General features: G+C 43.4%; 1 protein-coding gene across 2 annotated transcripts; it reads right to left on the bottom strand.

Moving 5' to 3' along the window:
• Positions 1-636: 636 nt before the first annotated feature.
• On the bottom strand, positions 637-11,847 carry LOC115785058 (transmembrane protease serine 9-like). 2 transcript variants are annotated; one of them, XM_030736507.1, is made up of 10 exons: positions 11,622-11,847; positions 6,516-6,536; positions 6,099-6,261; positions 5,623-5,891; positions 4,950-5,095; positions 4,497-4,863; positions 4,070-4,241; positions 3,646-3,899; positions 3,413-3,510; positions 637-1,960 (listed from the first exon to the last, which is right to left on the bottom strand). In XM_030736507.1, the coding sequence occupies exons 1-10, from the start codon at positions 11,623-11,625 to the stop codon at positions 1,610-1,612; spliced, it is 1,845 nt and encodes a 614-aa protein (XP_030592367.1). In that variant the 5' UTR covers positions 11,626-11,847; the 3' UTR covers positions 637-1,609. The 2 variants fall into 2 exon arrangements, with proteins under 2 accessions (XP_030592367.1, XP_030592366.1); XM_030736506.1 differs by lacking the exon at positions 11,622-11,847 and adding an exon at positions 10,654-10,711.
• Positions 11,848-12,538: the final 691 nt, after the last annotated feature.

Below are 12,538 nucleotides of genomic sequence, written 5' to 3'. Positions count from 1 at the left end.
TGTGAACCACTCCTTTATGTATGAGTGTGGGCGGAGCCTCGTCTGGACATGGAAGCCGAAGAGCGCAAACGTGGGAAAACACGCTCCCCTTTCTTGTGCTGCTTTCTTGGGCAAATATGTTTGGTACAACAATGCAACAATGGGCAGCACGGTGGTGAAAAACATCTGGAAGGTCTGGGTTTGAGTCCACCTTGGCCCAGGCCTCTCCCTCTCTCTCTGTGTGGAGTTTGCATGTTCTCCCCATGTCTGCGTGGGTTTTCTCCGGGACTCTGGTTTCCTCCCACATTCCAAAGACATGCACTAACTGGGGTTAGGTTAATTGGATACACTAAATTGCCCAAAGGTGTGAATGAGAGCATGAATGTGAGTGTGAAAGGTTGTTTGTCTCTCTGTGTTGGCCCTGCGACAGGCCGGCGACCTGTCCAGGGTCTACCCTGTCTCTCGCCCTATGATAGATGGGATAGGCTCCAGCCCCCCCTTCCCCCGCGACCCTGAACAGGATGAGCGGAAGTGAATGGATGGATGGATAACAATGCATTCAGATCATCATTCTGATTGCAAAAACTGCCACCCCCCCCACCCCAAAAAAGTGTGCTGAAAATAAAGAAAAACACTTTTTCACATTTATAGGTGTTTTATTTATCCTTCAAATCAAATCTTTTCTCACAGAGCAGTTTAACAGTTTTCAGACAAATCCTGTTTGAAAGTGTAACATTGTGGCACAGATACGAGGTAGATGAGGGATGAGCTGATCATTGTCCCCGTGTTCCTGAGATCTCCAAAATATGTGTCATTAAATGAGATCAATAAAGACTGCAGGATATTTCCTGACAGTGAAATAGTTTGGTCTGGTGTGCAGTGCAACGTGTTTGTGACTGCAAGGTTACAGTTAATATTCTGCTCTGTCCTGAAAATGCACAAAAACTTTTTTCATTCAAAAAAATAAAAAAACCACAAAGATTTCACAGCTTTCATCACTGCATTAATTCATTAATTAAAATCATTAAGTGCCTGTTGGACTACATTTCATGTTCAGTGCAAGTTTAAAAAAAAAATGTTTTTACAGTTTAAACCAAAGTCTAGCTCAGAGGGTCGGTGACCACATTACATCAGCAGGAGTGAAGCGGGCACAAAGTTAAAGTTGATCTATTTTGCTTTTCCTTATTTCTCTCATATATCTCATGTTCTGGTGGTGAATGCTCATATTAAACATGAGCAGAGCTTCAATAATGAGGTCAGTTTATTTAAGTAAACCCTATTGCAGAGAAACCCCACCCACCTGTGATCAAACTTTTTTTATGAGTTGTAGCCAATCAGAAGAAAGCTACCTTAGAGGCCAATAATAAAAACAAGAAGCTGAAAATGAGCAGAATAGGTCATCTTTAGGCATTAGAAAATTAATCAGTGTGTGCAAATGTGCAAATGAGGCCACAGACTCATCAGGATCCAATGGAAAGTTGGGTCGTTTTCTCAAAGACTTCTATGCAACTAGAAGCCATTTTGCAGCCAGAGGAGTCGCCCCCTGTGGGCCACAGCTTTAAGTCTCAAAGTCGAGGCTTCTTTACATTCATTTGTGTTCATCACATCATGCAAATCAAGGCAGACTTCTCTACAGGAAGAGTTGGAGACACAAGGCGAGGCTGAGGAGATGGAGGAAGACAAAGACGAGGGAGTGAGCAGGAGGGCCCCCACTGGTTTGTGATACAGTTGTGGGTGTGATGGTTGTGGTCATGTTGGTGGTGTTGGTGGTGCTAGTAGTGTTGGTGGTGTTGGCTGTGGAGGCTGGAGACAAGAGCGTCCCCAGTGTCTCAGTCAGGAAGGCACTAAAGCTGCTCACTCTGGTGAAAGTCATCACTGCAGTCTGTCGTCTTTTCCTGGTGGAGGTGCTTTGAGCTGTTAACACGGCCGCCTGGAACCAAGAGCCGTCCTGCTTACACATCAGCGGGCCGCCAGAATCACCCTGAACAAACAAACGGGAAGGTTCAATTATTATTAGTTCCTGTTGGTATCACGTCCTTCCACTAGAGGGCTAGAAAGAAGAAAACTCAGAGGCTCAGAGGGCAGTAAAACGACTCTATGTTATTCCTAAAGGTTCTTATAATCTTATATGCCCTAATTTCCTTTGGGATCAATATCAATAATGACAGTGATAATGAAAAATACCAAAACAAAAGGACTTTTACATACATTGGAATGTAAAAATCCTTAAGTCAGATCTTTTCCAGGATTCAGTTCATTTTTTTTAGGTGGTCTTTAGCCCTATGAAGCCGAACGTGTTGTCAGAGACACAACGTACATCAAACTGTTGTGTCCCTGATGGGTATCGATGGGCCAGAATCTCATCACTGTTTTTTTGCGGATGATGCAGTCCTATTGGCTTCATCAAGTGGTGGCATCAAGCTTGCAGCGGAGATGTTTGTAGCCAAGTGTGAAGCAGCAGATATGAGAATCAGCACCTGTAAGTCTGAGGCCATGGTCATCAGCTGAAAAAGGGTGGAGTAGTCACTCCGAGTGAAGGACACCTTGCTGCCCCAGGTGAAGGAGTTTAAGTATCTGAGACTTGTTCATGAGTGAGGACAGAGGGGAGAGGGAGCTTGACAGATGGATTGGTGCTGTGGCTGCAGTGATGCAGAGGCAACACTCAGCATAAAGGCAAAGCTGTTGATTTACCAGTCCATCTACTTCCCTACTCTCACCTATGGTCACAAGCTTTGGGTAATGACCAAAACGAGGAGATTGTGGATACATATGGAATGGAGGATGGAGCTTCCTCCAAACTAGGAATGCTCATATCCAGGCCTCAAAGGCCAGTGTCCTGCAGGTTTTAGATGTGTTTCTGCTTCAACACACTCAAGTCAAATCTAGAAGTCATTAGCAGGACTCTGGAAAACCTGATTGCATACTGAGGAGGTAATTCAGCCATTTCATTTAGGTGTGTTGGATCAGGGACACACCTAAAATCTGCAGGACACCAGCTATCAAGGCCTGGATGTGAGGATCCCTGCTCCAAAGGGTGGCTGGGAGATAGGGTGAGCACTGCAGCCATTCAGGAGGGAGAATAGAGATGCTGCTCCTCCACATCAAAAGGACTAGGATGCCTCCTGGGTGCCTCTTGAGTGAAGTGTTCTGGAGACGTCCTACTGGGAGGAGCCCTGGAGCAGACCCAGGACCCACCAGAGAGCTTCTATCACTTGGCTGGACTTTAAGTCATCAGGATATGTAAACTACATGTACAGAGTTGTCAGTCAAAGTGGATTAATACACTTCTAAAATTTGTCCCCAAAAGGTTTTAAAACATTTAAAAAGGTTTCTGTCAGTTTCTGAAGAATAATGTTTAAAGCTTCTGATAAGCAACTAAACCCATGTCCAGAATACATGTGAGCAGAGAGTGAACAGTAATCCAGTCATTTACCTGCTCCAGAGTAAAAGATCCTGTACAGATGCTCTCACTCGATGATGCATTCCCACAATTTACCACTGAGGTCTGAAACTCCTGCAGAGCTTGTTCAGCTAAAATGATGAAAAATAAGGAAATCACGATGACTGACTAAAAAGAAACTGCAGTGATCTATATGTGTAATCTGAAGAGATGGACTGGTGCAGAGACTGAGCATCACGCTGTCAGCCTTTATGTTGCTGACTCACCCCCTCCTCTTCCAGGACTCCAGCCGGCTGACCAGCACACCGAGCCCTCGGAGAAGGTTCGTCCGTTATCCAAGCAGATAGGCTGGATGTAGTCAGTCAGAGTGGGCCTGGCTGATAGACGGAGAATGGCTACGTTGGTCCCATTTGAGTGACTCAGAGTGATATTTGTCACGTTCAGCGTCACCTCAAAGGGGTTGGATCCATTTTGCTTCAGACGACCCAACACGACAGTCCACTCAGACGCTATAGAGGAGCTGTGGGAGGAAAGAAACATCAAAACATCCTCATCAGTTTCAAACAACAAACTCACCTTCACTCAGCTTTAAAACTCAGAAACTGCTCAGTTTTAGATTTCATGATAAGATTCAGTAATCAGTGAACCATATCATTGTCTGGCCAATCATCAACCTCTGCTTCAACTCACTTTGAGAAACAGTTGGCGTTGCTCAGCACTGAGTCCAAGGCCACCAGAGTCCCACCACACACATGACTTCCATTCGTCTGTAGACTCGCCATCCACGGCCACAATCCGGCCGTCACCACTGAGGTTCCTCCCAAAATACGAGAATTCCTCGGAGCTTGTCCACAGACCAGAGCTGAGGAGAAACCCAGAGTTAGACACAAAGAAACATTACATTTTTGGGCCACTTTGACTGTATTAAAGCACAAAATTTCTCATTAAAGAAAATACAGTGATACAAAAACTACATTGGTCTCTGTAGCTCATAAATTTCACAGATCGAATAATAGCTCAGAATATGTCTGCAGCTCTTCAGGAAGAGAGGAAACAGAGAGTGAAAGGGTTAGCATGTTAGCCTTTCTTACAAAGTGTTAACATGAAAGGCACTTACATTGGGGAGTGGCCAGAGTGGTTGTTTTAAGGGTGGTGGTAGTTGTTGGAGGGATGGTGGTGGTGGTTGGTGGGGTGTTGGTTGTAGTGGTAGTTGTAGGATGGGTGGTGGTTGTTGTAGTGGTGGTTGTCAGTGGTGGCAGTCCTGTGCAGGAGACACTCAGGTCACTGTCGGTCCCAGTGGATGTGAATGTGATGAAGCCCGGCTGGATGGAGGTGATCTGACTGTTGATCCAGGTCTCGTACCGGGATACTCTGGTGTAGACTCCTGGGAAATTCGGCAAGGCACAGCCTTCCCCAAAACTGACGATTCCCGCCTGAATCCAGAGACCATTCTGCTTGATCACCATTGGACCTCCTGAATCCCCCTTTGAGAGCAGAAACATTTAGTGTTAGCTGAGGAGAAGAATCTTTGCAGAAGGTAAAAGTCTGCCAAACAGGTAAAAATGATCACCTGACAGGAGTCCTTTCCTCCTGCAGATAACCCGGCACAGACCATGTTGTCAGTGATTGATCCCACTCCATAGTTACAGTTACACTTCCTGTTTCCCACAATGGGAACCTCCACCTCCATCAGGTTTTGTGGGGAAGGAAGGGGCACTAAGGGGAGAAAATATCATTTTAAAAAATGACACGTGTGACTTAATAAATGTACCCTCAAACAAAAGGACATCACCAAACTTCAAAACAAAGTATCAAATGCTGCCACTCACAGATCAACAGGTGAGACATGGATGAACACTAAATCCAAACACAATCCTCTCTGTGCAGTCATATATGCAAACAAAGATGGGGAAATATGATGTGTTTATCTGCTGTGGGTTAATCTGTGCTATTCTACTGGCTGACAGTTGGTGGCAGTAATACAAAAAGAAATCTGGAAATTTGCCCAAAAAATGCTGAGTCAAAAGATTGATGTAGAGTGGAAAAAAAAAATTCTGGCTTCCACATTGGTTAAATACCTATAATTATTTATCCTTCTTTCTACATTTGAACTGTCCCCACAGATTGGACCTTTCAGGAGAATTTTGTTGCTCTAAATATTTCTGAGATGTCTGAGAACACAGTTGTTTCCTGCATTGTAGTCTTCATTTCTCTGAAAGTAATCAGGTGTCTTTATGACCCACCTCCAAACCCAATGTTGCCCCAGCCGGTGACCCAGGTGTTAGTGCCGTTGTAGAAGGTGCTGCCTGAGGCTGCCAGGCAGACGGGAGCAATGTAGGGAGAGAAAGTCACTGATGAGGAGAGCTTCAGGAGGGCGATGTCGTTGTCAGAGGTAACAGAGTTGTAGTTGGGATGACTGATGATCTGTGATACTGACCGAGACACTTCATTGGGGTTGGATCCCTGCAGATTCTGAAGGCCCAGATACACAGTCACACTGCTTGCAGTGATACTGGGATCATCAAAGACACAAAAACAGTGCAGAAATGATAAATGATCATTTAAATATAAAAAGATTGGGTACAATGATGTTAGAGGCCCTGTTAAAGATGCATCCTGGGACCCTCAGAGAGGTCCTGCCATCCAGATTGGGATCTTTGGCCTTTCATAGTCTCTTCATAGAGCAAATCTTTCTTTTTTTTCGAATCTTGTTGCTCACCTCTGAAAGCAGTGAGCAGCACACAGCACCCACTGATTGTTAATGAGGGATCCTCCACAGAAGTGCCCCCCAGATCTTTGCAGACTGACCTGCCAGGGCCAGCTGCCAGGAGGGGCGGCCTGTCCTCCTACAATCCTGGTGTTCAGACTCGGCTGACCGCAAACTGACAGACATTAAAACACAGAGTGAGCATCACTGCATGACCTGTAAACTCTCAGCATTACAAACTGCTGAGTGAGGACACAGTGATCCTGGGAGTAACAGCAGGAAAACCACTCTGATTTCAGGAATTCACTGCTCCTTTACATTCTTTTACTTTGTGTCAAGAGTTGAAATGAAACTTTAAAGATTTCTATTCTACATAAATGATGTATTTAGAATCAAAGTAAATAATTATACACATAAATTTGATCTTACCATTCAGCTGCGTCTCAGACTCTGAAAAAAGAAAGAAAATAATATTTTTAAAACAACAAATCTCCATTCATCTTTCTGTGGTTAGTTCACTGTCTGTAATAACAGTGGGAAAGTTGACAGTCTGTAGTTAGCTAGAAGCAAGGGTCTGAAAAATGAAGTCACTCTTGCAGTTCCTCTAACGTCCAGCAGAGGCTCCAGCAGTAAAACTTTGATTGTTTTAACATGTTTACAGCCTGATACAGAAACTGCTTCAGTCTCTGTAGATAATTTGCCCCTTCGTAACAGATGTACAAGAGAAGGATGTTTTTAGAACTAACGTGTTTAAACTGGATTATCTTTTACATACAGTCTATTTTAACATGGCAGTCTATGGCGATCAACTCCAGTGGCCACTAGAAGAACTGCAGGTCTTGTTGGTTGTGCTCTTCTTTTCAGCTCTGCTTGTTTATGTGGTGGATCATAAGGTGAAATACTCAGGTCTGGGTTAAGGCTGTTCTAGATCAGCCTGCTGTCCCATAGGACTAGTTTTACCAGCTTTTCTGGGGATTAACAAACTGTGTTTATCTAAAGTGTGTGTGTGTGTGTGTGTGTGTGTGCGTGCGTGCGTGCGTGCTTGCGTGTGTGTGTGATGACAGTCTCGGGTAGAGGTGGGGATTTTAGTGTCTGTACAGTTTCCTAACACACAGAAGATCAAGTTTCTCTCAGAGACAGAAACCATACAGAAATATTCCATACACACACTCCATGTTGTACTACAAATACTACTACGTTATTACTGCAGTACCTGACAGTACCTAAAGGAGCACTCCACTGATTACTTGCTACAAGGAGGCAGTAAGTGTTTGTGAGCTCATCATCAGCTGTGCATTCAGTGTGTTTATGGTTCATTCAGCTCAGCACAAACACACAATGTCATAAAACATCTGAGCTGGAATTAATCTCATGAATGAATAAATAATGAGCCATGAACTCCCCACCTGTGCTATAAAACATCTATATCTTCTTCATTAAAAGATAAAAGTTAGATGTACACTACATTCAATACAAAACTATAACGTAATTTTTTAATTCATCCTCTTTGATGATGTCACACATGATGGCAGCAGTATGATGAACTCAGAAGTTTACAAAAACATTTTGTATGTCAATTCGAGAAAGATGCAACCAAACGATGGGGAGCTCCTTCATCACGCAGCACGATGATGACCCCAAACACACCAACACTACAAAGGAGGTCATCGGAGGCAGGAAGTGAAGGACTTAGACTGACCGAGTCTCCAGAGCAAAATTCTACCTGCTAACGAGGAGAATGAAGGGAACGACTCCCCCAAAACAACAACAACTGAAAGAGGCTACAGTGAAAGCCTAGAAAAGCACCACAGAAGAAGAATGCAAACGCTTAGTGATGTCAGCATGTCACAGGTTTGATCCAGTTATTGCAAACGAAGGATTTGCAACTAAATATTAGTCCTTGTTCACTGTAATCTACTTTAAATGAATCGTTTCCACTACTTTATTCACAAGAAAAACAGGTGGGTTCAGACAAAAGGTGCTGTCTTCTGAACTGAGATGTTGCTGAGATCTTTTGTCTCACATTAAGTTTTCTTTTTATTTCAAACCCCAAATTTTCACTCTATAACCTTAAAGGGACTGGCTTTTTTTTTTGGAGGTGAGTGTAGCTCCAATTATTTTTCTATAAAATGTTAAGTAAGAAAAATGCAATCTGCCATTTGACTAAATACACCAAAACTTCTGGTTATCTAATGAACTGTCAATCCAACATGAAATATTAATGTTATGTAAAAAAGTCATCAGGACTTATAATGCAGAGCTCTGGATGTAAATGATGTGCTGCATTTATGTGACCTTTCCTGTGATCAGGAATGCATCTTACATCTCATGTTGGCAGTAAAAGAGTGAGAAAGTGAGATGTGCAGAAGGAAAGCTGTTCTTACATCCCGAAACACATGAAATATCCATCCATCCATCCATTCGCTTCCGCACATCCTGTTAAGGGTCGCGGGGGGGCTGGAGCCTATCCCAGCTGTCATAGGGCGAGAGGCAGGGTACACCCTGAACAGGTCGCCAGCCTGTTGCAGGGCCAACACAGAGGGACAAACGACCTTTCACACTCACATTCATGCTCTCATTCACACCTATGGGCAATTTAGATTAGCCAATTAACCTAACCCCAGTAAGTGCATGTCTTTGGAATGTGGGAGGAAACCGGAGTACCCGGAGGAAACCCACGCAAGCACGGGGAGAACATGCAAACTCCACACAGAGAGAGGGAGAGGCCTGGGCCAAGGTGGAATCGAACCCAGGCCTTCCAGATGGTATTCTAACTGTGAGGCAGCAGTGCTAACCACTACGCCACCGTGCTGCCCACACATGAAATATGTTCACTTATTATAATCAATCATTGATCTGATGAGTAAATGCAAAAAAACTTAATAATAAAATCTACAGATCAGATTAACATGGACAGGATGACTTGCATCCAGTATGTTTGTACAGTGTCTTTAAAAAAGTCTCCTCGGGTTCACTGTTTTTGGTTTTTTAAAGCTTTGAGCCCTCGTGAATAAATCTGTGAAACGTTTTAATTCGCTGAAGTAAAAATAAAAACAAGACTTCAGAAAACAAGCTTCTCATACAAAAACCTGCCTCACATCTATAAAGGACCTCATAACCAATCACACGCTTGAGTTCCTGCTCTCTGAGCAGACAAAGACTTTTGGACAGTTCACTCCATCTGAGCAACGCTTCCCTTTCCTTCATTTGATCCGTTTCCCTCCTGAACGTCCACCCAGTGAGACGTGACGTTCCCCTCGCTGCTAAAAGGAATATTTAAATCCAGGATCTCCTCCTCACCCTGCTGTGCTATTACAGGCACTCAGGCACACAGGGATGGATACAGATGTTCCGACCCACCCGCGCAAATCCCAGAAATGGTGAATTTCTAATTTATTCTGTGTTCTTTCAGCATTTGATTTTTTTTCATTTTTGCAGCAGGTCCCACTGTGGTCAGCCAGGTCAGCCTGGTAGGTAACAGTGTGCAGAGCACTGCAGTGGAGGGAGGAGTACAGCATGCAGGCGCAGCTGAACATCTAAACTGTCATGGTCCGGGGTCCTTTGGACCCCGTGTGTTTTGTTCTTTGCTTAAACTCGTCTGCTCTGTTCTGGGTTTCTTTCGGTTGTGGTGTTTATTTGGTTATTTCTAGTTCCTTCTGTTCTCCCAGTATTCTGTCGGGTCTGCGTCTCTGTTCCCTCGTCTTACTTCCTGTTTTATTTTGATAGCCATCCGGTCTCTGTCTGTTGTGTTTAGATTTGCTTCCCCTGGTCTTGTCCTTGTAATTAGGGTCACCTGTGTTCCCTCGTTATCGTCCTGTGTATTTAGGTCTCATGTTTTCAGTGCCTGTTGTTGTGTCAGTGTCTTCTCGCTGTGTGCCCCCTGTTTATTAAATCTATTTCCTTGAAATCTAGTGAAGTTTATTTCTATCCTGCGTTTCTTGCCTAGTCCGGCCTTTTGTTCTGCTCCCGTGAATAAAGTGGATTTTAAGTCTAATCTCTGCCTGGCGTGTCCTGCATTGGGGTCCACCTTCCTGCCTGCCACACAGCCGTTACATGACATAAACCCAGTGAGTGTCAGGCTTACAGCCCACCAAGAGATGAGAAACTGGTTTTAATATTATAACGTTGAACCTTTCTTTAATTTATCAGACAAGACAAGCTTTTCTACTATTTCTACTATAGCTGCTTAGATTTCACAGGCTAGTGGAAACCCTGGTTTATACCATCTATATTAAATAGCAGCGGTCCAAAATTCATTTAAAAATTTTTTTCTTCTATGACAATTAAATCTTTTAGACGTGTTACTTATTATATTATTTATTAGTTTATTCTAATATGTATTTTAACTTTACAATGTACAGTTCACATCTACAGCGGATTATTTTTCTTTTCAAATCAATTTTATTTCTATAGCGCCAAATCACAACAAAAATAACTGTACACACCCTGCATGCTGTACTACTAATACTACTACTGTATTACTGCAGTACCTGACACAGCGTTGTAAACGTGCCTTTTCCTGCTGTGTCATACATGAGCCGTACCTGATGCAGGTGTGTGCTCTTACCTTGGGTCAGCAGCATCAGCACAGCAGCCACACAGATCACTTTGTTGAAAGCCATGACTGGAACATCTAAACAGTCAGACCTGCTGCAGCATAAATACACTTCCTCTCTCCTCCCCCTCTCTGTCTCAGTACATCCCACACCAGCACCTGTCCAATGACAGCCCAACCCCTCACTGCATGTCACCTGATCCTACTCACAGCAGACGTGCCAGTTTAAACAGGAATTTCATCTCTCAGGCAGAAATGGTTGACTTTTTTACTAATTGGCAACTTTTGTAGTATTAATTATTAACCAAAGCCTGCTGTGCTGTCTTTACCTGAGGACTTGCCTTCAACAGTATTTGCATAAGAGCTTGCAGGCCAAATACTTCCACTTTCACGTCTATTTGGTAACTTGGTAAAAGCAAGACTGTGGGAGGACCCAGTGCTCTGTCTTATGCCCCCAGGGCGGCTGTTTCCCTGGGCCCAGTAATGATTAATCTTCACACCAGGAGAGGAAAGACACACTAAAACAACCGTGACCAAAATGTGCTTTTTCTGCAACATTCCAAAGACTTTTTACTTTATATAAAATGATATTTTTCTTGTAGTTTAATGACTTCATCTGCAGTTTTTCCACAAAATGTTACATCTGCCTTCCTGCTGAGAGCTCTTGAGTTTCTGCTCTCAGGTCTGAAACTCTTATTAGTGTTTGCTCAGACTGAGCGTCCTGACAGCTGTGTGGTAGCCTCTGTCACCGTGCTGCATCTCACGCTCATCCAAAAGTGCAACAAAAGGGATGAAAAGGGGTGAAAGCAGCAGTGAGCTCGAGCAGGACTATGACCAAAACTCACTATTGATCTTCAGCTCAGTGATGACTTTAGCAAAATCTGTTTCTGTGCTCTGATTGGCTCTGATCATAAAGACTAAGTTTAAAGGTTTTCATTCATTCAGGTGTAAATAAGCTTTCCAAATATTTTGCTGCTTACTCATTCATATGATTGAATGACATATGACTGTCACTCTACCCTCTGACGTTTCCTTCCATGAAAATTAATCCGATGTCCAACATTTGTTCCGCATGACTTTTCTCCCCGGCCGTTCTCGCCCCACCTGTCACAAAACTGCCCCACACTTTGAGAAACACTCGTATAATCCAACCAAAGCAGATGTGGAAGATCCACGACTTCCTGTTAGTCTCACAGTACAGGCTGGTGTTCAGCGGGTCGCTCTGAGATCGTCCTCAGTGAAGAGCGATTCCTTTTCCCCCTAATTAGATATCACAACTGATGCTGACTGTGCCAAAATAAATAAGGTACGGTCATGACTGTTGGGAATAAACGTGCTGCCCTGTTCGGTCTCCTTCGGAGAAATATTATGCTTAATTTCAAGAGAAAAACCACCTCCTCGACAGACGCTCGCATAATTTTAAGTGTGAAATATGTAATAAAAACACACTGATTATATACAAATGTAGATTTCTATATACAGGTGTTGTTAATTTCTAATAAGTAAAAATGCATCACCTTTCTTTTCTACTGACTTTGACATTAATAACTTACAGCCCTCGTCTTGCAGCGGATACATTTAGAACTGGTTCTGGGATTTTTGCAAGTTTTGCAATTGTGTACTCAAAGTGCCGAGTCAGCTGATTAAAATCTGAGCCAAGTTCGAAGTGGACAGGCAGCACTGACGAGCTGATGCAGACGTAAAGGTTCCAGGTGAAAGGCCGTGACAAAGAAACTGGAGGAGTACCAGGAACCTTTCAGGTGAAAATAAAAATGTTTGGCATTTTTGGTGTTTAACTCAAGATCTTTGACATTCATCAGAATTCAAGCGTTTAACCTTGAAACATTCCTGTTTTCAGAGAATTCCAGCTGCCCTGAGACCACCACGAATTAAAGCA

Source organism: Archocentrus centrarchus, chromosome 8 (genome assembly GCF_007364275.1).
Source record: "Archocentrus centrarchus isolate MPI-CPG fArcCen1 chromosome 8, fArcCen1, whole genome shotgun sequence".
NCBI lineage: Eukaryota > Metazoa > Chordata > Actinopteri > Cichliformes > Cichlidae > Archocentrus > Archocentrus centrarchus.
The sequence above is the reverse complement of the archived record's forward strand: the minus strand, read 5'-3'. Positions and strand labels throughout refer to the sequence as shown.